Here is a 27034-nt window from a genome sequence, read left to right as displayed (position 1 = left end):
GTCTACTATGTTTCATAGCGTTAACACGTTTCTATAAATAAAGAATTAAGAAAATTGATGTGTATTATTAATTTTAACGCCTTGTATCTCCGTAATTGTCAACTTCCAGTGTTATATTGTATTAATTTAAGCACTAATTTAAAATAGCAATTTGCCAAGTATTTCGAGAGAAAAGTAAAAACTCAATTAATAAGGGAATTTGGGCTCCAAATTAAAGTGTTCAAAAAAAAATAGCTTTCAATTAGGTCGAGTAATGGAATTTTCAATATGCCCAGCGAGAAGAACAGAAAGAGAAATGATTGCGAGAAGAGATTTTAAGCCGTAGTCATTATCCAATTAAGTAGAATCCAACGGCGAAGAGGAGAGTCCTTAATCGCGGCTCGTCGTCCGTAAATCGCCGGAGATTTCTTCGACAATATCGCGAACTCCTGCCAAATAAATGTTTTCGGATCAATTAAACGGCTACCAATGGGAGCCGCCTCCGACGTGTGGCGGTGGCGGCGGCGGTGCCACCGCCGCCTCCGCTCGATGGTCGATCGTTCGAGCGGAGCTCTCGCCCCCGGGAACGGCGAAACACTGTAAAATTTCACACCGCGTTCCTTTTATGCCTCCTTCGAAAGTGGCCCGGAGGCGATGGGAGGCCGTTACGTGTTACATGTTACATGTTAGGATCGGGACACATCTCGGATAGACGGACCGTAACGCTGCGAACTTACGACGGGTCTCAACAGCCAGCCCGCCCGCACCAAACTTTGCTGGCCTACTTTTTCGAAAGCAACTTTTCCGCTGTGAGGAGCACAAGGGTGCCGGCATCGGGCGATTGCACATCTGTGACATGCACATTTTGCTAAATATACGCCGCAATCATGCGGGGAAGATCAATCCCCGGGGATAAAATGCCATATTCTCTTTTATCATGCAATAAAAGTATATAAAATAATGCAGAAACTTATTCATTAAATTTGAATGTTATCTTTCAAAAGCTACTATTCTTTATACCATTATAAAAACAGATTTCTTTGGGTAATGTTTTACAACTTTCTTCAACTAGAATTAAATTATTTACTATTATAAAAACAGATTTGTTCATTTGTTGTTGTAAAAACAGATTTATTTAGTTATTAAAAGTAAAATAGGTTTTGTGTTTACTATTCTAAAAATATTCTTTGAAAGAATTATTGGTTTAATTCAATTTTTCAAAAATTTATTTGTTTGTACCACATAAAACAGAATTGTTCATCTGCTATTCTAAAAACAAATCAATTTAGATATTAATTGTAAAACAGGTTTTTTGATTATTATTCTAAACATATTCTTTGAAAGAATTAATAGGTTGAATTCAATTAAAAAAAAATTATTTGTTTGTATCATTATAAAAACAGACTTGTTCATTTGCTATTATAAAAATATATGTATTTAGTTATTAATTGTAAATAATGTTTTTTGACTATTAACCTAAATAAGAATAATTAAGAAAGAATTAATAGGTTTAATTTAATTTTAAAAAAATTATTTGTTTGTATCATTATAAAAACAAATTTGTTAATTTGATATTCTAAAAACATATTTATGTTGTTGTAAAACAGGGTTTTTGTTTACTATTTTAAAAATATTCTTTTGAAAAATGAATAGGTTTAATTTAATTTTTCAAAAATTTATTTGTTTGTAACGTTATAAAACAGACTTGTTCATTTGCTTTTCTAAAAACAGATCTATTTAGTTATTAATTGTAAAACTGGTTTTCTGATTTCTATTCTAAAAATATTCTTTGAAAAAATTAATAGGTTTAATTTAATTTAAAAAAAAAAATTATTTGTTTATATCATTATAAAAACAGAATTATTTATTATAGGCTTAATTCGTTTCTTCAAAACACAATTTGTTTATTTATTATTATTTCAAAATCTGTACTTCATTACTTGCTATTATAAAAACAGATTTATTATTTGTAAAACAGACATTTCTGTTTACCATTTTAAAAATATTCATTGGAAAAATTTATTCAATTTTTCAAAAATTAATTTTTCTGTCCTTTAAAAAACTGAATTGTTCATTTACTATTATAAAAAGAAATTTATTTACTTATTAACTGATTTAGTATAATATTATTAAAAAAATTACAAATATAATTATTTGTTTGTATTCTAAAAATAGATTTAATTATTTTCCAGTCTGAAATTAGATAAGGTTGTTTACAGTTCTAAAAATATCTTCGTTTCTTTAAGATTATTTAATATTGTTCTAAAAATAGATATGTTTATTTTTCATTATAAAAATATATTTATAAATTTAGACATGTTTTAGGAATAAACATGTTAACATTTTATCCTAACGTAAATTTATAAATTTACCTTTACCATTGTTTATTAACTATTTTTAGAATATTTTTCATTCTAAAAATCCATTGTTTCATATTAATTTTCCAATAAATATAGATTTGTTTATTTGTTCCTTATAAAAAAATGTTTTATTTATCATTTTTAAGATAATAATGTATTTTGGAATATTATATTATTTGTTTGCTCATTAAATATAATATCATAAAATTTGATTTATTTAGGTTTACTGTTTTAAACACGGTTTCTTTTATTTACTAGTCTATAGCGATAGATATGTTAGCTTACTACTTAAAAAATAATGTTGAATATTTTACAACATAAAAATAAATCTATGCGTCTGTTCATCTAAAACTCCTGTAAACTTAAAAGGAATTTATCTCAAACAAGTGGGAGAACGTGTATATGAAATTTATGATAATTTTTTTTACAACACTGAAACTTATTCGTTGTAAAACTTTTAATGTCTTTCTTCTCTGTAGCCGTGAACGACGCGGATGCGACACAAGTTGTAAAGAGAACTTCGACCGTATTTATTAGTTCTTGAGAGCACAATGGCCGGGCCATACAAAACTTCCAGGCTGAAAATGAATAACACAATATCAACGGGGACGTTGCTCTTAAAACTACTCCATTGTCATAAAAGTTTTAGAAAAATTCTAGATTCTATTTAATTTGCCGTTATTTATGTTTGAAAAAACAAAAGACATTTAATCTCGCTCGATGTGAACGGCTTATATTTACTAATTTATAATTAACACGTCATTAATTTGCAAGTGTTCCTCAAATCTAAATTGTTTAACAGTCGCTAAATTAGTGCAACGTCTCGTTTGACAATAATTTAGTGGTATTAAACACGCCATTCTTACTTATTACTACTTGTGGTGATAGTTTTGTTTTTATTACTGAACAGTTTTGGGTAAGTATGGTTGATTATTAATTAAACAATTGTTATTGTATTAATAATTTATATCAAAAACACCAGTCAAATGCAGTGGTGACCAGAATATATATTAATAACAAGCTCAGTAGCACAATTATATTAAAATCAGCACGAACATGTTGGAATTACCATATTCAATGAGTACAGTTTGAATTTTCACCATTATACGGACCAATGGACCGTTTTTAAGTATTGATCAGTGAATATTGTTATGAGAGGTCATCGACCATGCGTGTTGTGTTGTGCCAATTCTTCGGCCACCGATAAATAAAATACATTTAAAACACCCCCCCCCTTGGTGAATTTTGCAGCCACAAACTGATCCCGGTTAGACGAAAAAATTTAATAAATTTTCCTATCTATTTTCCAAACAGCCATCACATTTGTAGTAACATCGACGAAAGGTATTTACGTAAGTAGAACACGTTTGATGGGGGGACAAAAGCCGAATGGAAAAACGGGACCATGAACGTGGGTCGCCGCATTCTGGAATCGTAAAAGCAAACATCACCGCCTTATGGCCCGTTTTTATTGTTTTCTTCTAATGATATATTACCGTTCCGTTCCAGTTTTTCGACGTTTCCGCCAGTCTTAATGATGGCGGTGATCAAAAGTATTATAGGTGTTCGATAAAAGTTTTTATTGTCCCCGCTTGTGTTGCCGGAATGTAAAATGCGAATGTCCAAAGGTTCATTAATTGTGCCAATGAATTTTTAAAGTTTCAATTTCATCAGAATTTTGTTAAAGTGAGTAAAACATATCTGTGTTAGATAGTTTGGAGTAATTTGGATATGTTTAATATAATTAATCTCGTTAATTTCTTCTCATTTGGGCCATTCACTTAGAAAATGATAAATTTGTGTTTTGGGTTTATCGTTTTACTCAATGTGCTGTACAGAATAAAAGCCAAACCCGACTGAGATTAATAACTTTTCGTTAGAAGGGTGAGTAAATTTTGCATCCAATGGTGCCTAATTCATTTCGATCAGAAGAAAATTAATTGAGTTACTGTTGTAGAGAGACTTTTACCATTGAAGTATTTTTTTAACAACAAATAATTCTAAAATACCAATTTTTACTATTTTAATCAATAGTTTATTCAACTATAAACTTTTTGAGCTTTGAAGCTTTGGTTTAAACGTTTTTATCGGTTTCTTTGAAGATCGAGAAGGCGTATTCGACATCATTTACTCGTCCCTGAAGCTTTAATACCTTCTTTCTGATTCAGTAGTCTGTTGGTGACATCTCTCATCTTGTACATCTAACATTTTTAACACCTAGAATTTCTGGGAAGCATTTCACTAAAGAAAAAATTAAAACAATAGAATAATTTTATTTACTTTATTTTTTATAGAGCTACATTTATTGGCCTTCCATATTATAATATATTCCTATATTTATTTTGTGCAATTCATTGAATTCATTCAAGTTACAATTTAAAAAAAAATGAAGCATAATAATCAAAATGAGGTAATGATTGCCTTATAAATTTAAATGTATGTTGTTAGTCATTTTCATACATAAATAAATCTTTGTGAAAATTGCTTTTAAAAGATAATTACATATCATTTATATAGATTTTAAAATATATATTATTATACATTGACAATTTACCTATGTTTATACTTAAACTATTATTACAGATATGGATATAGTAAGATCACAGATCACTTCTGATTTACAGTTTCAAGCATCTAATCAACCAGAAATACGTACACTGTATCGTCTGTAAACATATGTACATAATATCATTGATGTATAAGTTGAACTAAACAGGTCTCAAAACTGTTTCTTGTGGAACATCAATTTCATTTGTTATTTTGGATAAAATAAATTTTTAAATTTGATTTTTTTATATTGGTTTATTAGTTAATTTTTAAATTTGGAAGGATCCGTTAGCTTCCCACCACCACTGGATTGTGGAGTGGTACTGAGCCCCAAGACCACGACAAGGTGGATCCACCCTGGGGATAGTTGAACATCAGAAAATGCCTCTTAATGTATAGTAGCTGAGTACCAAATTTCATTAAAATATCCGGAGATATCACAGCCATTATAAGAAAAAGAATATTTGAAAAGTTTACTGTTCTGTGTGCCAAAATTTAAGACTTTTAGGACAAACTTTTTTTTGTTAAAATGAGCAAACAATGAATAATTTTAATACGATTCTGAACTATCTACTTTATTTGAATGTTTTGTTAACTGAAAATTTGTTTTTCAAAAAACAAATAATCTTTAAATATTTTGTCCATACAATTAAAATCACAAGAAATTTCAATGAATCATTTTTGATATTTTTACACTGCTTACATAAATACATACTCTTGAAAAGTTTGTGTTGAATAAATTATCGATTTAAAACGTAAAACTTATGAAATTAGAATTATTTGTTATTAAAAAAAATTACAAAAATGGTCAAAAATAGTGGAAAATTGAATGAAATTTAAAACTTCATCAGCTATAACTCAGTTATTCTCTTTCTAACATGTAACATTTAAAAATAAAAATATCAATTATCATATTTATCTTAAACAAATCAAAAAGTTTCTCTTTTCAAAAAGTAATATGTGTATTAAAAATGTCAATTCAAATTATTTGCATTTTAAGATGTATTTTAATGTAATTTATACCAATTATGAACATACTGTATACAAAAATATCGGTGAATATTTCTTGTATTAAAAATAATTCTACAAATAAAAAGTTACAAATAAAAACACTAAATATTCAGCTAGCAAAAAGTAGAGCAAATTTCTACTAAACGTCACTAATTTTTACAAAATCCACAATAATTCCAAAACAAATAATCATTAGTAAAATTAAACACTTTATTTTTTTATTGTTTAAACTATGTAATTGTAAAATTTATAAAGAGAAGTAAATTTTCAATATACATTTTTTGAACATAATAACCAGGACAAAAATTATTTGAATTTTAAAAAAGTTGCTATATTTTCTGCCAATACTGTATATACTCTTGAAATGTAAAACTTACGAAGAATTATGTGTTGTTGAAAATAATATTCAAATGAATATTCAGTCAATTATCATATTTATCTTAAACAAACCAAAAAAGGTTCTGTTTTCAAAAAGCAATATGCGTATTAAAAATGTCAATTTATTTTATTTGCATTTTAAGATAATTTCATAAAATACAAAAATTGAAATATTTTTGATATAGGATCCAATTGTATAAAAGTTAGTCTTTTTTTCCAAAATAAAAATATTTAGAAATATTAACCTTAGATTATTTATATAAACATTATAATGATAATATATGATATCAAATAGTTAATTCTAATAAAAAATGTTTAGAATTCATACATTTATTTCTTCATATTTACAAACATTTCTCTGTATTTGATAAATGACAATATAATTGTTCGAAAACTGCCCAAATTTTTGTTAGTAATATTTGATATTTTCGAGGGGGCAAATACGACCTAGTTTTGAAAATGTTATGAGAAGATTTTTTTCCCTATTTCGATTTTCTATATGTTTACAAAAATTAATAACTCTTCTGGTGTTTCAACATTACTTAAGTCTTTCGTATCGTATAGGTAAGAATTCCACTGATAACAATGAAAAAAATGTTTCCATAAATTCAGTCAGAAAAAAAATCTGTATAACTTTATCTCCCAGCCCCGAATCCGTTCCCATCCGTTGCGACTTGTATCTGTTTATTTTTCCAGTCGGGCGGCTAATGCGACCCGAAATCCGGATTTCGGCCGCCCCCATAAAAACCCACACGTTCCGCCGGCAACGCCGCCAACAACCGAAAACAACGACCGGCTGCGAGAGAAAAAAAAAAGACGGAGCCACCGCCCGAGCAAACTGAACGAAACACCAGAAAAAAAAAAAACAGGCACCGACCCACATAACGAGCCGCCGCCACCCCGTCGCGCGTCGTCAAGCCGCCCCCGCGCTGCCTAGGCAACCCGTTGGCTCCACCCCCAGCGCCGGCCCACGCGTCGTGACGTAGCGGGCGGCGCACGCCAACCCCGAACTGGGTCACCTAGAGTGACCTTTGGAGCGGGTTTGGAACGTCGAAGCTCACAGACTCTGCACCACATCAGCTCCAGCAGCCGAGGTTCGGTCCACGTCGACACCATGGCCAACACGTCCAACTATAAGCTCCACGCCGCCACCGGCAAACTCCACTACAATGGTGAGTCACACTCTTCATTTCTTCTAAGCGGTTTCCACCCCGTTGTTACCTGTTACAGCACAATTTTTTGTTAATGTTTCACTTGTATTGATTTTTTGGCTTTGAAGCTGTTGCTTACGCGGAACAGTTAGGAAAATACAAGTTTTCTATGATTTTTGAAAAGTGTAAAGATGGCGACTAAGATCAGCTTCGTACATTGAGTAGAGTCTTTACTTTCCTTCTGACTTGTCCAACTTTTTCGCAATTTTTTAGGTACTGCTACTAATATTATAATTAGTTTATTTTAATAATCTATCGAGCAGTATTTCTCGTAAATATTCCTTTGAATTAAACAAAGGAGCCGCCATATTGGCTACGTCAGTAAGTTGGATATGTGACATCATCGATAATCAATATCTTAGTCTTCTAAGTGGAGTTTTTCGGTTAATTTTCTTCTGTCAAACCAATTATAAATCTTTTGACTTTCTAAGTTGCTTCTTTTTCTTTAATATTCAAAATAAAAATAGTCAAGTAAGAGTAGAACATTTTCATTATAAGGGTCAAGATGAATCTTCTAATTTAAATAATAAAAAAATTTAATATACACTCCAATTTGACAGTTTTTTAACTAATATGGAAAAATATTTGAGGTACCAGAAAAGAAAATTTATTACATCAGAATGTATTTAACCAATTATATGTTTCAATAACAGAAAACAATTGTTTAATAAGAAGTAAAAATTATGATTGTATTCAAGAGTTATTTAACAAACAAAATATTTGAAAATCACTAATTTTTCAATGTTTCTTCTCAAATTTTGTGTAAAAGGTTCCAAATGAACAAAGTAAAAATGATCTGGTAGGAGTTAAAAACAATTTGTTGCTTCTAATTTTCTGCTGGAAAAATTACACAGAATGATGGAAATTATTTAAAACTTTTGGAAGATTCTAGTCTAGTAAGCCTTGTTATTGATGTAGGAGTATTTGAAGTTTCAAAAAGGAAGATGAGTAACTAATCAAATGTAACTTACCTTCTAAGTTTCCAAATGTTAGAAGAGGAACTTTACTTTTAAACCTGCTTGGTCACTTAAAAATAATCTCAATTTTATAAATAATTATATCTGCTCTGACGCAAAATTCATACTATTTATTCAAATATGTGATAATCTAATGAGGCCACATTAATTAAAACCTTCTCCTTGACCTTCACTTTGATTCTTGTTCAATTAAAATCACCAACGCCATTTTTAATTTGGAGCAGGAAGGTCCGAAATGTAATTTGCCCGGGCCCCATCTGCACCTTTAATATTCCGCCAGGGCGGATCTTTGTTCCTTATAATCGGGATGTTTTGTGTTTTGAATCTCTTCTAATGAATGAAAACTTGGCCCGACGGGTGCGAATAATGGGCCAGGTGAGATGGAAGTAACGCGTAAAAGGAGCATTCCCTTAATAACTCCGGAACGCTGGATGAAGGCAAACGTCAAATTGGACTTTTGTTCACCTAAAACAAACGCCACCAATCGGGAAACTATTTCGTTAGACGTACAGGAAAAATTATTCGCAACTTTCTAATGGATTTTCGGTGTAGCAAGAAGCAATTAGCAGTTTTTTGTCGGCCCAAAAAACGGCGGCGCCCGGACGCGTCGGACAAACGCAAATGAACGGGCGGGAGCGTGTGCAAAAGGGCCCCGTCGTGTGTCATGTGTCGCGAGATCCGGGGTGCATAAATGATTAATTAGGCAGTTTAAACCTCAATTAGGGGGGGCCACGGGAAAGCGTTCAATCCGGCCGAGCACCTGTGCACTCGGCCCCGGGGGCCCGCCACTTGATTGTTTTCGAGGATTAGGACGATTTCGGTCGTTGGCCGATGCGGACTTTCATCCGATTTATGGTCGAGTTTAAAGCGAGGCGATTTCGCGAGGGACTCATTTATTTGTTTCTCGTTCATACATTTATGATCATATTTTCTTTTGGTGATTTACTTTAACATTAATTTAATACAACCCTGATTAGGGATGTTTTTCTAATGTAATTGTCAAAATGCTTAAATCGTTTGGTCGCTGTCGCTTGGTCTTCTTTGATGTTCGAATGTTTTGGTTTGTGGAATTCCTTGTTTAATGTTATTAATTATTATTTAATTAAAATTAATTTGTTTTTATTGATAACACGCATATACAATGTACATTGAGTACATGCGTGCTTTATATTTATTCGCCATTCAACATTCAAGAAGAAATCACGTGAATTTTTGATTAATCCTAAGAATTAGATGTTTTTCTAACCTTACAACATTGTTTGCCAATATATTGTAGATTAGATTAAACTAATGCGTCAAATATGTATTTGTTGCAAATTGTTAAATGGAATTTCATGTTAGAATTATCATTATTCAATGCATTTAATAGTATTCCCTTAGTTACATATGATACCAATGCATTATATGAAATAATAACACCTTTTGGCCATTAATGCATAATATTTTGTTCCATGTTAGAAAAAAATATACTAAATACATAGAGATAGTTTACCATTATTCTTTGTCATTTACTTTTAGTTTTGTTTTATTAGCAACAAGAACAGTAATCTAATGGTGTTAAAATAGTTTTCTTTCATATTTTGAAGACTTTAGGTACTAAGCTTTTACTTCTATCTCTTTTATCAATAATTATTATTCGTATCTTTAACAATTTGTTATTTTCATATTTAATATTAATATTAATATTTTTATTTTTTAATATTCAATTTAATTATGCTAAAACATACATGGTGTTTCATTGGTAATAACAAAGTTATTGATGTTTTAAGATGCACAAAATTAAATGTAAATAACAAACACTCTGTATAAAATTTGGGAGTACTACTAATGGCCCCTTAGAGAATAGTCTTTGGTTAACGTTTACGCCAAATATGAACTCTCCAACATCAAAATTGGTGACTTTACGAACATTTTAGTTAGACCATAAATCTATCAAAATTTTTGGAAAGAAATTAGTAACTTAAGAATCACAAGATATAGTATAGTCATTTTATTTATAATTACTTATAGAATTTAAATATCAAAAAATATACAGGGTGTTTCATAATAACAAAATTAATGTAAAATTGCAAATTTTAAAATAAACTAGAAAAAGTTATAATTGATATAAAAATTTCACATCAATACAGTAATCTTATGGTGTTAAAATAGTTTCTTTTCAAATTTTTAAAGACTTTAGTTACTGTAGCTTTTACTTTTTCAACAATTATTATCGGAAACCTTTTAAAATTTATAAAACTGTATTTAACCAATTCAACCGATTTCATTCATTTTCTCTTTATTTAAATCATTACTCCTCTCACTAAGTAATTTTTAAACAAAAAAATATCTTATGTTTAGAAGTACGTGTGTACATTTTGAATATTTTGTCAATCAATAAACAAAGAGATTCATCAGTTCAATATTAGAAATACTTATAGCAAGAAAGCCATTCAACAGTTTTTAAACTTCAAAATTTAATTTAATTTGATTGTGTGTCAAATATTAGATTTTAATATATGTCATACACAGGGTAATTTACATAACTTATTCATTAGAAAACAGTGACATGAAATTTTGTTATTTTCAACACTGGTATAAATATTCTTTACATATAACAGATATTTTACCAAAAATATAATGTAATGTTGTCAGATACAAATCAAATGTACAAATTACTATGCATGGTAAATATCTGTTAATATTCAATTTATGTATTGATAATAGTTACAATAATCGAATAGTTTTTTAATATTTAATTATGCTAAAACATGCATAGTGTTGCATTAGTAATAACCAAGTTATTAATATTTTAAGATGTACAAAATTAAACGCAAACAAAGAACACTCTGTATAAAATTTGGCAGTACTACTAATGGTTCCTTATAGAATAGTCCTTGATTAACGTATATACCACAAATGAACTCTCCAACATCAAAATTGGTGACATTACAGACATTTTGGAAAGAAATTTGTAACTCAAAAACTATGAGATAAAGTATAGTCATTTTATTTGTAATAACATATAGAATTTAAATATCCAAAAATATACAGAGTGTTATATAAAAACAAAGCAAAACTGAAGATTTTGTTCAAAATGAACTACAAAAGTAGTTTAAAAATTTCAATTCAATACCTTTTTCCGTTCTCCATAAATTTCTAATAATTAAGTTAGCTGAGTTACTCTGTATAATACACATTGTATTATACACAGTAATTGTAATTTTTTACGATAATAAATTATCATTACTATTGATTTTAACTATTATATTGCCTTGTTTGTTTGAGTTATATATTATCAAATATTTTACTTTTAATAATAATTATCATGTAATATTATATTAAAATAAAGAAAATAGAATATTTTAAATAAACTATTTCCTTCTATATATTTTTAAACGTTTTAGCTTTTGTAGACTTAATATTCTTTTATCAAAATGATTATTGACATTATATCTAGAAATACGTGACAAATTGTATTGTATCAACAATAATTATGTTAATTATTGTATAGAATAATGTTAAACAACAGGAGAATCGATCATTTGTCAATTTAATAAAAAATTTTTGATTGAAAACACCCTCAACATATTTACATATTGAAACATTGTGGTGGTTTGCGAATCAAAATTACCAGCTCATAACCGTCTATCACGGTTAATCAGTGGGCGCAAACTAAACAAGTTTTTATTTAATGAAACCTGTGCAAACGAATTTAAATTAATTTCGAGCTTATCAGCGTACCCCAGTGTATATAGATTTACCACCCTATTTGCGAATATAAACTAGACACTCGACGAGCATATTTCCGGCCACTGATATCGTTTTATGTTGTCCGGTAAACTTTTACCACCCCACACCACTCCGAAGTGCGATGGTTGCTTATCGCTTTAATTTAATTGGAAAAGTTGCCGCCCGACGAAACTGCGATTTGTTCCTTAAGTCGGATTTAATATGTAATCGTTAAAACTGAGGTGAAGTGTACGGAACAACTCTTTCATTAAAGTCTCGCAATGACCGCATTAAAAAGCGCATTAAACTGTAAGCTGAGCTTTCAAAATAGTTGAAGCAAATGTCTGTAAATGTGTGTGCGTGGGTGTGTTAGATTCCAACAGTGTGCCAGCTTAATATTCCCCAATTATCCAGACCACTAACTCTGGAAACTGTGGATGGAATTCAGACATATTGATTCGGCCTCCCACCTCTTTCCCACTATGCGCCAGATGGTAACAAACGAATTTCGCTCCGATATACCCTTTTTTCAATTCCGCCACATAATATTGATATATGGATGGATGTTTTTATTTCGGGTGTATCGGAATTTGAACAGTTTTTGATGGCTTTCGGCCTCCCAACTTTTCTCGCCTACTTTAATGTCTTTCCAGAGTTAATGTGTTTTTTATTTATGTTTAATAAAAGTTTTCTAACATTGATTGAACTGAGGAATATAGAAAATAGCCTCGAAAGTGGAAATGACTGATGAAATTCTTTAAACTTTTTACGTTTTTCTTTTATTTAACCAAATATTCAATGAATGTTTGCCAATGGATTCTGAAGATAAGATCAAACTTAGATTTGACCCCTTCTTCAGAATTAAACTGTTTATTTCGTAAAGAATTGTAGAGGATAGACACATGGAATAATATCAAAATTGTATGGTAAATGAAGAAAAACTTTTTCAAAATTTTTTTAAATCTTTAATGTGACATGTCATAATCAAGGAGGAATCTTTTCTAATGACTAAATAAGCTCCTCAGTTGCTTTAATTGTTTGTAGTTAGTGCACTAGAGAAAATTATATTACAAATGAGAGTATTAATACATTTTAAATAAAATAATGTGTTATTCATTCAAAATGGATCAACTTCTCATCAAAATTAACTTCCTTCTATTGAAATTCTATTAATTTATTATTATTATTATTATAGAGTTATTCTTCAGTAACTGTTTTCTATTTACCATACGTTGATTTCACCAAAAGGGTTCTTATAATTGAAGATAAGATCAACCTAAGATTTGACCTTCTCTTCAGAATTAAATCGTTTATTTCGTAATATATGGTAGAGAATAGACACATGGGGTAATATCAAAATTGTATGGTGAATAAGGTAAAATTTCCCATTTAACTTCTTCAAGATTTCTTAAAATCTTTAATGGGACATGTCATAAACAAGGAGCTCATATTTTCTATTGACTAAATAAGCTCCTCAGTTGCAATAATGGTTTGAAGTTTGTGCACTAAAGTGAATTATATTACAAATGATACTATTAATACAACATTTTAAATAAAATATTGTATTATTCATTCAAAATAAACTCCCTTCGATTAAAATTCTATTCATTTATTCTTCTGTAACTGTTTTCTATTTACCATACGTTGATTTCACCAAAAATTATTATTTGTCTTTATATTAGAAATTTAGAAAATTATATTCATCGATACAAATTTGTAATAAAAACATTTCGTATCGTTAATTTCATATTTTAATTATTCTTAAACATTTTTACATCGTTTGTTTTTAAATTATATACATGACATTGGAAACAATTGTGACAATAACATTTCCCATAGAAAACAAAGTGGATACTCCAAAAGCTTCGACTTCATTTTTCAATTACCCTCAGACGGTACGTTATTTTTTTATATCGCTTATCTGGCATCCGTGAGGAAGTGTATGACAGGCAGGCGATGCGTAAGCGAGGGTATGGGTGTGGATAAATCCTTAAAAACCCAAGAGTATTCTTAAGTATCCCGGGGGATGGTAGACGGCGGCGGCCGCCCTGGATTTAGTCTTTTACATCCCCATTTAAGAGCCCATCCGTCAACCACTTTATCCGGGCTTAATCTTAACATATATATCATTGATAAATTATCGTGGGCAAATATTGATTTACCTCACCTCACCATAGAAATTGTTTTGATGCCACCAAGAAATTTTTATAGTTTTTTTTGTAATTAATTATCATAAATAACTTGTGGCGTTTAATTGAACGTGTAATTAAATAGAAAATTGTCCACTTTCTATTTAATAACCAACGTTAATTGGAGCGTTACGTTAATTACGGTCTCCAAATGTGGTTCTTGAACTAATAGTCTCAACGTCTTCGATAGCCGTGATCGTCTAGTGGTTAGGACCCTACGTTGTGGCCGTAGTAACCCAGGTTCGAATCCTGGTCACGGCAATGTTACAAACATTGTCACGGGAAGGCAAATTTTTTTAATTTTACGTTTTAAATTATGCACAAGAATTCCGAACAAATTGTTTGTGTTTCACAATGGGAAAGTTGACGGACAGGCAGTGTTTCAATTAAGAATCGGGAACGTCAGGGAAGCAATATTCAATTCCGTCGCAAAGATGGGGTAGCCTGGAAACATCTGCTGCCCGACGTGGCGGACGGGCACAGTCTGTTGTTTCCTATATTCCATCCCTCTGGATACTTTATTGGAAAATTTCGAAATTTCATTCAGTGGCGTGACACCCCTTGAAACTTTTTAAGTAAACATTCCAAGAAACATGTATATATAAAAATAAATATTACAATTAAGTACAGTTATATATTGATTCTAATATTAATTTTTTGTTTTGTTCAAAATTATATAAATGGATTGACTTTCAAATATTTATATATAATTTTATAATAAAATACCCATCATTTATAAATTGTATAAATATGAAAATTTATTTTGTTTGTTGATAATTATACGGATGGAAAGATTAATTTAAAGCCTCGGAGATCAAGAAGTAACAAAATGATTTATTTATTAAAATATATTGTCCTAAAACATTGTTTGAATTATAAATTATAATATAAATATTTTTTTGTTGATAAGTATGAAAATAAAGTTAATTTAGATCATCAAAGACTAAGAATTTGCATAACAATTTATATAAAATTATTTAATTAAAATATAAAAATATTACTAATATTTTATATTAGACTTGTTATAAATTAATTAATTAAATTTTCTTCTAAACAATTACTGTTCAGTTGATAATTATGCAAATAGAACAGAATTAATTAAGGCTTGAGAAAAATTTAATTTGGGATTGTAAAGCACGTCACTGGTTAACCGGCAAAAGGAATGCGTTGCGGAGGGGAAAGTTTGGTTTTAATTAAAACTCCCTTGAGCCCCATTTTCATCGTTTACATTCCAACTATGTGCAACAATGTACGCGAACTTCCCTGGAATTTTTATTTGTACGATGACAAAAAATGTGCTTCCGTATTCTTCTTAATTGTCAACAAACCGTAGTTTAAAAAAATCGTTTTAAACTTTTGTTCAACATTTGCTGAATGAATATTAAATGTATCACCAACTTTCCTCAGGTTGTTTTAAATGGATGTAAATGTAACTACATTTAACTATGATGCAATACTGTGTTTTTTACTGAAAAACTGTTGGGCTGTTATGTTGGAACCTTTAATTCTAAATTCTTCGAATTGGCCCTATTTTAAAATCGGGAAATTCAGGTAACATCCAAAACTACAGACGTATTTCCATCCTATTCAGTATCTTAAAGATATAGGAATAATCAGTTCATACACAACTGTATTATTAACTGAAATGTTATCTATTTTAACGAGGATTGTTCAACATTAAATAACTTAATATTTACTGAGTATGTGTCAAATGAAAAGAATAAAAGTAATTAATGCCATTCTATAATTTTCAACAAAGTAAAGACTCATACGAGAATAATTACAATTGATTTAAATCAAAAGACTTCTCTGGTGTGCTACAAGGATTCAATTTTGGACCTCTTCATTTCTTTCTATTCCTTAATGACTTATCATTGTTTTTTAATTGTAATAATATATTGTTTTCTGATGTTTTGAAGATTTTAGACAACATGGTGGAGTCACCCAGTTTATTAGAACAGTTTAACCCAGCCAGAACTACACAGTAGTTATCCCTTTCAATAATGTGTAATAACTTAATAATATATTCTGTTCTTTCTTTGATATAAATAATTACTGCATTTTAATTTATTCGAATATTTATAATTTTAATTACTTAGTTCATTTACAGCTTATAAAAATATTTTCTCCTGAAAACTGTCTAATTAAGTACAAAATTCATAGCATATATTTTGATAAAGGAGGCAACATTTTACATATATATGATATAAAAGACAATTGTCAAACACATACAATTTGTTCGAAATTCTTACCGAAAACATAAAAAGTAAAATTAAAAAAATTGCCTTCCCGTGACAATGTTTGTAACATTGCCGTGACCAGGATTCGAACCTGGGTTACTACGGCCACAACGTAGGGTCCTAACCACTAGACGATCACGGCTATCGAAGGCGTTGCAACATTTATTGAGATGACTAATAATATTGTCCAACATCTGTAACAATGCACTTTTTATCGTAAATTCCATAAAACCGCAATTAACTTATTTTTAGCATCCAATATTGTAGCAGATAAACAGTTTGAATTGTCTCCTTGACCTTAGTTAAATACATAACAGTTGGTTAAACTCATATTTTAAACATTAGCATCTAAGATATGTCAAGAAAACGAAGAATATTCAGGTAATATTAAATCTTTTATTATAATCATTTTATGACATAAATTAGTTAAATTCATAAAAGGTTGGTTAAGCTCATATTTTAAACATTAACATCCAAGACATGTCAAGAAAACGAAGAAAATACAGGTAATATTACATATTTTATTGCGTTCATTTTTTGACATAAATTTTTGTAATTTTATGAAGATTTATGACTCCCCTTTAAATAATGATAAAACGGCCATTACACCACATTTATCTCCTCGAACCTTCCCTTTATTAATGATCTTCAAACAGGAATTTATAGGGTATTTTCCTGCGTACAAGGCACAAGACAAATGTGCGGGTATTACGTAGTAAATAGAGCGGCGTGGAGAGGATTAGGCTTGAAGAATGACACAGATATGACGATGCCTCGCATCGAAACGAAATTACGTACCGAATAACAGATTTCCTCCCATCCTTCATTGCAGACATACTGCCGTACAAAACGGACAGCGGCCCGGCGACACGCGAGTTCCTCCAGCGGGTCATCGACGTGCTGCTGGACTTCGTCAACCAGACCAACGACAGGAACGAGAAGGTCCTCGACTTCCACCATCCCGAGGACATGCAGAAGCTGCTGGACCTCCACGTGCCCCAGGAGGGCGTCAACCTGCAACAGCTAGTCCACGACTGCGCCACCACCCTCAAGTACCAAGTCAAGACCGGTGAGTGTACTAATTAAAATAACCTTTTATGGAAATTAAAAATATATCTCGTCTAAAACCGAAATTAGCACCCCCCACAAGTCGGCGGGTAATTTGGTGAGAAATTCAATTTGAACCTATTAAAAAGCCAAAGCCCCCCAGCCGCATAATCTTGGAAATTTATGTAACACGGATGAAAAAAGATTCACCCCCAAGTCATTATTATTCTGGCCGCAATCTGCTTTGGGGTAGATAACATATTATCATTGAATTACAACGTACTCTCGGAGATATGAAAGCAAACAGATTTGCCGTCGCAGCTACGAAGGGGTCGCGTCGACCTCTCTCCACCAATCATTGAGCCTTCAGATTTGATTGACTTTAAATGAATAATTTTATTGTTTTTAATGCGGGGGTTTGTTGCTTCAATCGTTAAACTTATGTTGATGTTTGTGACAAGGCATTAAATGTGGAGACATCAGTTCTAAATTTAATTGCCACCCACGCTTAAAGGGTAGAAAACCAGCCCTCCAACTATCTAAATCCAACCAGTAATCTAAACATAATCAGACGTATGTTACATCAACAGTGACAGAGTAAATAGCTCGGGTGTGTGAATAATTGAATCAGCGGTGGATATCAGCATGGGAGCGTTATTAACGGGCCATTCAGTGATGCGGGGGTGGTTTTCCGCCGTGTGTCGTCTTTTGCTGGCATTTCCTGCAAGGAAAACGCCCCGATATCGCGCAGCCACTTCCTGCGAACATCCTGAGGGAACGCTACTCGTGGCTGTTTTCAATTTGGATTCTTTTGCTCAACACCACGAAGAAGCGATGAAAAATTTATTTGGTTTTAATCCACGAAAATGGTTTCCATTAATTGATTTTATCACTGTAAAATGAGAATCTTTTTTTCCATTAATCTTACTTTGCATTCAACCAACTTTTCATAGAAAACACCCTTTGCGAAAAGTTTTAAATGAATAAACAAACAGAGAAAAGCACACAGAAAGTGTTATCGAAAAACCGCAGTGGTGTTGGTGTTTGTCGGCACGCGTCACTCATTGTGTGTTTATTATCTAGAATAGTCTTGCCTCAAACCGACCCTGATTGCATTCAATTTGGGCCCCCTGGGACGCAAGGGTGTTTCCATTCATTTAACATCTCCAGCGGGTTACTGTAACACTGTCGACCTGTCAGCGTCCACGTCACTTGTGGCCCCGTTGAATGGATGTATTTATTAGTTGTTTGGTTTATACTATATTGATTGAGGGACCGCAATTAAGAATTATTGTTTGGTAGACCGGAATTAGGAATTAGGGGTGCGGGGTAAAATCAAGTGCCGTTCTAATGGTGCCATTGTTTCCTTCATCGGTCTAATCTGGTCCAGGCAATTAAGAAGGAACTAAAATCTTAAGAAGCAATTAAGTAAATTATTGCTCAGTCTTGAAATTGAAGTGAACAGTAAAATAAAACTCGAATTCAATCTCTTAAAAAAATCTCTCCTCCACAGACACCATAAACGTCACGTCTCCGCATCTCCAGCGAATAGACCCCATGAATTAGTCTCCGGGTATAAGTTTGATAGTCGGACCCGGTAAGCCGTGTAAGCCGCAGGATTTTCCTGTCCCTTCCCGGCCCGGAATTACATTCCCGGGGCCATTCGTTTTTATTCACTGCAACTGAATGAAAAAGCAAGGCAAACAGATGGTTTTGACACGTATGATCTCGGCTTTTAGTTTGCTCACATCGCCGTGAAATACGCCGCCTTTTATACGGACAATGCGGACAAGGATTTTAATGGAATGTCTGCCGTCGTGGATGTCTGGATGTTTTGCCAAGGCACCCTTAAACAATTATAACAAATTAGCAACGATCGAGAGCCTCGTACTTTCAATTAAAACGCATAAATCAAACGGCGTGTGCGGCGGACGGGCAACACCCTGTGCCGCAGTACGTGCAGGGGGCAGTCGCCCCGTCCCGTATGTCTTTAGAGCGTCATTTTCCGAGCCGATGGACATGATTCCTGTCGCTTTCAGACACAGATTAGTGGAGGGTCCGGGTGCAATTCCCGCCACTCAGTTCCCCGCTCCTTAAATGCCTCTAAAAGTATTTCCTGCTAATCGCAGGATTACGGATTATCAGTTGTCCGAATTCTCTTACACTTTTTTTTTTCTTTAACTTAACTTGAATCGACGTGCCAAAGGTGTCTGTCGATTGAACATTCCTGGGATAATTGGAATGTCTCGGATGCCTGGACAGATTTCGAACCGACCATAAACTAATAATTCATCGTGCAAATTCAATAAAACGAAACATTCGGGACGACGTCGGGAACGCGGTGCAATTTATCAACGGAGCATAAAGAGCGCATTCCTGAGCTTAAAGGATGGAAGCGGCGGTGTGCATGGGGGGTAGTTTTTAATCCCGCACGGGCCGGAGGGGTGCGCTTTGAGTGCCCTTAATTACACCACTCCGATGGGGGTGCGTGGGGTGATCCTTCCACTTCCAGCTATTGGGATTATGTCAAGTCAAAATCTGTGTGTTAGGACGTGTGTTTTTCTTTTTTGCCAACAACATAAACATTATTTATTGCATTATTATATATTTATTAATATTTATAATACTTTTTATTTGTATTACATTTTTTTCTTAAGTTATTATCGAATGGATATTTAGTTCACTAAAGAAAATCATTGATTCCCAAAGAATGAATATGTGGGTCATATGTTCAGGCTATTAGAGACATATTGCAGATATTAATTACTAAAATGTTATAAAATCTCTTACGAAATGAAATTTTCATTTACTATATTAATTTTTAATACATTTTATTAATTATATTTAATTACATTAAATTAAAATATACACATTGTTAACAGTTATTAAAACAAAGGGGTACTTTAATTTAAATTATCAACAAATGGATGTTTAATTTATTAAAAAAAATACATTAATGATGGAATTATTCATCGATTCCCAATGAATGAATTAGTTGGTCACATATGTAGATAATTCTCTTGGAAACAAATTGCAGATATTAATAACTAATATTTTATAAATCTGTGCTATAAAATCTCTTATGATATGAAATTTTCATTTATTATATTTATTTTTAATACATTTTATTAATTATATTTAATTACATTAAATAATCTATTAAATTAAAATATACACATTGTTAATAGTTATTAATACAAAAGGGTACTTTAATTTATATTATAAACAAATAGGTATTTAATTTATTAAATGGAATTATTCATCGATTCCCAAGGAATGAATTTGTTGGTCACATATGTAGATAATCCTCTAGGGGAAATATTGCAGATATTAATTATTAAAATTTTATAAATCTGTGCTATAAAATCTCTTATGAATTGAAATTTTCATTTATTATTTTAATTTTTAATACATTTTATTATTACTTATTTACATAGTTAATTACATAGTTTATTAAATTAAAATATAGACATTTTTAACAGTTCCTTCTACAAAAGGGACTTTAATTTAAATTATCAACAATTGGGTATTTAATTTATTAAAAAAATACATTAATTCATCGATACCCAAGAAATAAATGTGTGGGTCACACATATGTAGATAATCCTCTTGGAGACATATTGCAGATATTAATTATTAAAATTTTATAAATCGATGCTATAAAATCTCTTATGAAATGAAATTTTCATTTATTATATTTATTTTTAATACATTTTATTAATTACATTTAATTACATTAATCATATACTTTATTAAATTAAAATATGCACATTGTTAACAGTTATTAATACAAAAGGGTACTTTAATTTAAATTATCAACAAATGGATGTTTAATTTATTAAAAAAATACATTAATGATAGAATTACTCATCGATTCCTAAGGAATGAATTTGTTGGTCACATATGTAGATAATCCTCTTGGAGACTAAAAAACTACATTAATGATGGAATTATTTATTGATTTCCAAGGAATAAGTTTATGGGTGACATGTGAGATAATCTTCTCAGAAGCATATATGTTAATAACTATAATTTTTTAAAGAATGCTATAAAAATTCTTGGGAAATTTATCATCAATAATGTGATATCATATTCTAAAACTCCCTTTCCCTTATAACGTTATAAGCACAATTTTTTGTAAGAATACCTGATAATAAAATTGTATAGTTTTTATGAAAATTTATCTAATATATCTAATAATCAATTGCTCATCTCATTTTAATCAGCAAATAGAATTAGAAAATAAAATTACCTTTGAAACGAGTATCAGAAGACTATTAAAAAAAACTAGTTGATAGAACCCCTATGGTATCTAGAATATCTTGTTCCATTCAAAAGTTATCAAAGGGGGACCCCTCATTGTATATTACAAACAACAATGTACTTCTAATCTTTTAATATTCAGTTTTCTTCATGAATTGTTTAAAATATTTTGTACTCTTCGGTTAATTGTGACCAGCAATTGAAAGTGTGGCTCTTTGACGTCCTCCGACGTCGATCTTTCTGATGTTTATCCCAGGAAAAGGGATTAGTCGTAATCCAATAGGTCACGTGTCTGGAGTGGAGGGTGTTCACCGTCCGCGAGTAATGTCTTTGTTTCGAGTCCACTGACATTCAATTATTCTGAGCAATAGTGCGAAATAATGGCAGATTGATGGTCTGGATGTTTTACAAGGCGGCCGTCGATTCATTGAAACGCCGGGTTGAAAAATATTCACAATTTTGATTTCAGGACACCCGAGATTTTTCAACCAGCTCTCCTGCGGTTTGGATCTGATATCGATGGCCGGTGAATGGTTGACCGCCACCGCCAACACTAACATGTTTACGTACGAAATTGCACCTGTTTTCATCTTGATGGAGAACGTCGTCATGACTCACATGAGGGAAATCATCGGAAGCAACTGGGTCAATGGTGATTCCATTCTAGCTCCAGGTCAGTAACGTTTCCACGTTACGTGTGACGTAATCACATTCAAATACTGTTTAACAATTAATTTACTACTAACAAACAATTTCGTAAATCCTTTAAGCCCCTTTGTCAACAAGCGACTGATTTACAATTCAAATAGAGGGAGCGTGTTAATTCACAACATCTGGATCCAACGAGCACCTAAATTTTGAATTTCAATTCTTGCAGGCGGCTCAATATCCAACTTGTACGCGTTCTTGGCAGCCAGACACAAAATGTTCCCCAACTACAAAGAGAAAGGAATTGCGACGATACAAGGGCAACTGGTGATGTTCACGTCCGATCAGGTACGGGGAAAATGACACCAGAAACCAATATCCTGTCCGAAATAACCACAATTTCCTTTCCATCATTCCACAAAGAGTTGATGTATTTTATTGTTTCAGAGTCACTATTCGGTTAAATCTTGCGCATCGGTCTGCGGTCTCGGCACCGACAACTGCTTGATGGTCCCGTCCGACGAACACGGCAGAATGATTCCTTCGGAACTCGAGCGTTTGGTGATTGAAAGGAAAAACAAGGGACACATCCCGTTCTTCGTGTGCGTAACCGCTGGAACAACGGTCTTGGGCGCTTTCGACCCCATCAACGACATCGCCGACATTTGTCAGAAGTACGGCATGTGGCTCCACGTCGACGTACGTTAAACAATTTTCAGTGTTGCCTTAATAAATAAATTTCTGTTCTCGTTCAGGCCGCCTGGGGTGGTGGACTGTTGCTGTCCAAGAAGTACAGACATCCCCGATTGTCCGGCGTGGAAAGGTGAGTAAAATCAAAAGACGTTTTAATTTGAACGACCAGACAAGGAACTAAAACTCCAGCTGTGCAACGAGTGTTTTTACCCTCGTTGCGAAGCAGACCCAACTGTTTTATAGAGCCCCGCAATTAAACTAGGACTTGATCAAGTAATCTTGTGTCGGCGTTTGAAAGACACCAGCTGCCGGATTCCCATGTAATCAGGGATTACGTTCAGATTTCCGACAAGCTTTCCCTTTCAGTTCGACTTGTTTTCCTACTTCTGAAAAGTTTCAATTATTCACACGAAATTTGTACGACAATTCCAATTTTTTGTATTGAATTATGACGACATTAAACCGTAACATTGACTGTGCTACCTTTCTATATTCTACTTAATCGTCGTTTTGAATTTTTATGCGAGTCATACAATGGCGGTTTTACGAGTTTATAGTCAAATCCGTTTTTTGTTTGGATGCGGTAATAGGCAATTCGAAATCGATAATGCGATCCGGCGACCCCTAATAAAACCTCTGATAATCCGTAAAGTGCGCATCGATTTGCATGAAAGCTACTTATGGGTTTAAAAACACTTCTCCTCTGTGAAAACGCCGACGGCACTTGGGGGTAAAACACTTTCCTATTGACTTAAAACTCATCCATTACCGGGCGATTCAATCCTCAAGTCAATTATTATTATTATAGCTTCAGTGTTTGATGAGCCTTTTTGTGTGTGACTTGAACAAAAATTGGAAATTTATGCGCATTACAAATTTTATATTTTTCAGAGCTGATTCAGTGACCTGGAATCCCCATAAACTGATGGGGGCTTTGTTGCAATGCTCAACAATTCACTTCAAAGAAGACGTACGTTGTTTTGCTTAACTGAAAACATTAATTAATCACGACGCTTGTTATTTCAGGGTCTTTTGATGAGCTGTAATCAAATGTCTGCTGATTACTTGTTCATGCAAGATAAACTGTACGATATTAAATTCGATACTGGCGATAAGGTGATTCAATGCGGCCGTCACAACGATATCTTCAAATTGTGGCTTCAATGGAGAGCTAAAGTATGTTTAAATACATTTTTTATTATGTATGTTCTTATATGTTACAAAAATGAGACTAACTTGCTGAGTAATTAACGTTAAGTTTGTGACAAATGAGTAGTAAAAAAATTTGTTCCCCAGGTGAGGCTCGAACTCACAACCCCGGCATCGCTCACGACTACTGTCTTATAAGTACCGTGCGCTAACCAATTGCGCCACTGGGGACTACATACGATTTTCTATTTCAATACTATATATTCCTCCAGTTTGATCGTCAACTTTTTAATCAATAAATATGATAAATGACATAATTTTAGACATAATTAAACAATTTTGCAATATAAAATATATAAAAAAATTTAATACTTTAATATGTTAGAAGAAACACGTATAACAATAAAAAAAATGTAAGTTGAGTGTTATTTTCCCTAAAACAGAAAATTTTGTGATTACTTTAGGGCGATCACGGCTTCGAGCAGCACATGGACAGACTGATGGAACTATCCGAGTACATGGTGAAAAGGATCAAGGACCAACCCGACAAATTTTACCTCATCTTAGAACCCGAAATGGTGAACGTCAGCTTCTGGTACATCCCGTCTAGGCTCAGGAAGGTGCCGCACTCTCCCAGCAGAGAACAGGAATTGGGCAAGGTAAATTTTATCGCAATTTTCAGCTTTTAACAAAACAATTAGAAGGGGCAGAAGGAAAAGAGGAATGTGGTTTTCAGATGTGCCCGATTCTTAAGGCAAGAATGATGCAGAGTGGCACGTTGATGGTCGGCTATCAGCCGGACGACAGAAGACCAAACTTCTTCAGAAGCATCATTTCCTCGGCGGCCGTCACAGAAAAAGATGTCGACTTCATGTTGAGTGAAATGGACCGTTTAGGCCATGATCTCTAAATCAGTTAAATGTTTTACTATAACATGTCTATGTTTCTCCGAAAAATTTTCTCTCAAAATCAACGACAAGTAGGTATAGCAAAAAACGTGTTATGTTTGTTAAATGATTATTTAAATGTGTTAGATAATATATATTGTTATATTTAGACTCGTTTAATTACTTTAAAAAAGTCAATTGGATTAAAAGGATATGGTCAATTTCAAACAGTTTTAGTCAATTTCTAAAGGTCAATGTCGAGTGTTAAGGGTTAGAATACGCGGTATACGGATGGCAGTATAGCAAAAGTAGCCCTTGAGGCTTATATTTAGAACACAACCAAAAAGATCATACAAAAACATATCAACTTAGATTGTAGGTAACATGTTTTGGGAGAAAATTTTCTGTTCCTATCTGTGTGTTGAATTCCTAGATGTTATAATAATGTGTTATAAACCTGTTTCAGAAATGGTACGAATATTATGTTTATGACTATATACCACTACATATAACTGTTAAATATGTCTTTAAGTGTAAAATAAAATATTGAAAATATCAAAAACACTCAGTGTGCGTAGCGTAAATTTCTAATATGGTAAAAATGTGTAGCTGACGCAATAATGTTGTATAGAAATTCGTTTTCGTTTTATTGTATAAAAATATAGTTTTGCCATATAGCAATTCTATTTGCAAAACCTTCCATGATATAGGGTGCTTCAAATTATATACATACAAATATTAGTTGTTGATTACTTGTAAGTAAAATTTTATTCGTTTATTTTAAAGTCATGTATAGAAACAAATATATAAATATACGCAAACTGTTATAATTTTTATAAATAAATTCCTGGCAGGTCCAGAAAATATGTTAACAACCCACGAACGAAACAGAATAAATTGACTACGGCATTTATTAAATAAGTCAAGACGGTAATATTTATTAGAATGTCAAGAAGGAATTGAATCTTAATGCTGTATTCAATTAATTCCGGTTTGCTTGAGCTATTTTATGTTGTATATTCGAAATTTTATTCATAAATTAATGTAAATATTGTTGTTACTGCCAAAGTACATAAAATCCTTAGAGTATATTGTATATAACTTCCATTGAGAGTCAATTCAAGTTAAATTCGATGATTCATTGGACATGGATGGAAATTTTATATTTTAGTTGTATCCTGTTGCTTAATACTGATTTTTGTCTTGCAAGACCTGTACAAATCTGACTGATCAGTAAACCACTATGTAACAAAATCATTGTCTTCCATATTATAAAGTATAGATTTCATTTTGTAATTTGTAAAAATTATTTATCGAAATATAAATATACATATGTAGGTGTCGATAAATGTAAAGATGTTATTATTGCAATAAATGTAGAAAAAAAAAAAACATATAATATATTGTTTGAGTTGCTTTAAATACAACGAAAGGTTGTGAGCAATTACTTGTAACACATATGTAGAGTTGAGAATAAATTTGATTCTATCAAAAATTGTTTTATTTTAGATCACATTAATACTAAACAATGATTAATTTAAATTAATAACATTAAAAACATTTTAATTTATTAAAATAAAAATTAGAAGTAATTTAAAAAATATTTATTGGTTTTTTATTAGTTATACATTAATTTATGAAAGTATTTAAATTTTTAAATACTTCCATTGTACGGTATTTTTTTAAATACTTTAATAGAAGTATTTTAATTTAATATACACCCAGCGACATCTAGGTGTAAATT

General features: G+C 31.9%; 1 protein-coding gene and 3 non-coding genes across 4 annotated transcripts; 2 read left to right on the top strand and 2 right to left on the bottom strand.

Annotated features, from left to right (window-relative positions):
* The first annotated feature begins 6617 nt into the window (after positions 1-6617).
* Positions 6618-26785, top strand: LOC109607346 (glutamate decarboxylase). Its single transcript, XM_020023845.2, has 10 exons — positions 6618-7447; positions 17436-17672; positions 22383-22586; positions 22791-22909; positions 23009-23260; positions 23317-23384; positions 24146-24224; positions 24281-24430; positions 24868-25062; positions 25140-26785. The coding sequence occupies exons 1-10, from the start codon at positions 7390-7392 to the stop codon at positions 25311-25313; spliced, it is 1536 nt and encodes a 511-aa protein (XP_019879404.1). The 5' UTR covers positions 6618-7389; the 3' UTR covers positions 25314-26785.
* Trnah-gug (transfer RNA histidin (anticodon GUG)) lies at positions 14553-14624 on the top strand. The gene has a single exon. It is a non-coding gene; the product is annotated as a tRNA-His (tRNA).
* Trnah-gug (transfer RNA histidin (anticodon GUG)) lies at positions 16674-16745 on the bottom strand. The gene has a single exon. It is a non-coding gene; the product is annotated as a tRNA-His (tRNA).
* Positions 24543-24634, bottom strand: Trnai-uau (transfer RNA isoleucine (anticodon UAU)). The gene is given in 2 exon segments: positions 24543-24578; positions 24597-24634. It is a non-coding gene; the product is annotated as a tRNA-Ile (tRNA).
* Positions 26786-27034: the final 249 nt, after the last annotated feature.

The sequence above is a fragment of the Aethina tumida genome, chromosome 1 (assembly GCF_024364675.1).
Source record: "Aethina tumida isolate Nest 87 chromosome 1, icAetTumi1.1, whole genome shotgun sequence".
Classification (NCBI taxonomy): Eukaryota; Metazoa; Arthropoda; class Insecta; order Coleoptera; family Nitidulidae; genus Aethina; species Aethina tumida.
This window is presented reverse-complemented; position numbering and strand designations above follow the sequence as displayed.

What these genes read in the sequence shown, in the direction of transcription:
- LOC109607346 (XM_020023845.2), top strand. Translation starts at nt 7,390, where the DNA reads ATGGCCAACACGTCCAACTATAAGCTCCACGCCGCCACCGGCAAACTC. An exon ending in GCATGTGGCTCCACGTCGAC is followed by an intron (nt 23,261 to 23,316) that starts GTACGTTAAACA and finishes GTTCTCGTTCAG; the next exon opens with GCCGCCTGGGGTGGTGGACT. An exon ending in GAGAACAGGAATTGGGCAAG is followed by an intron (nt 25,063 to 25,139) that starts GTAAATTTTATC and finishes TGTGGTTTTCAG; the next exon opens with ATGTGCCCGATTCTTAAGGC.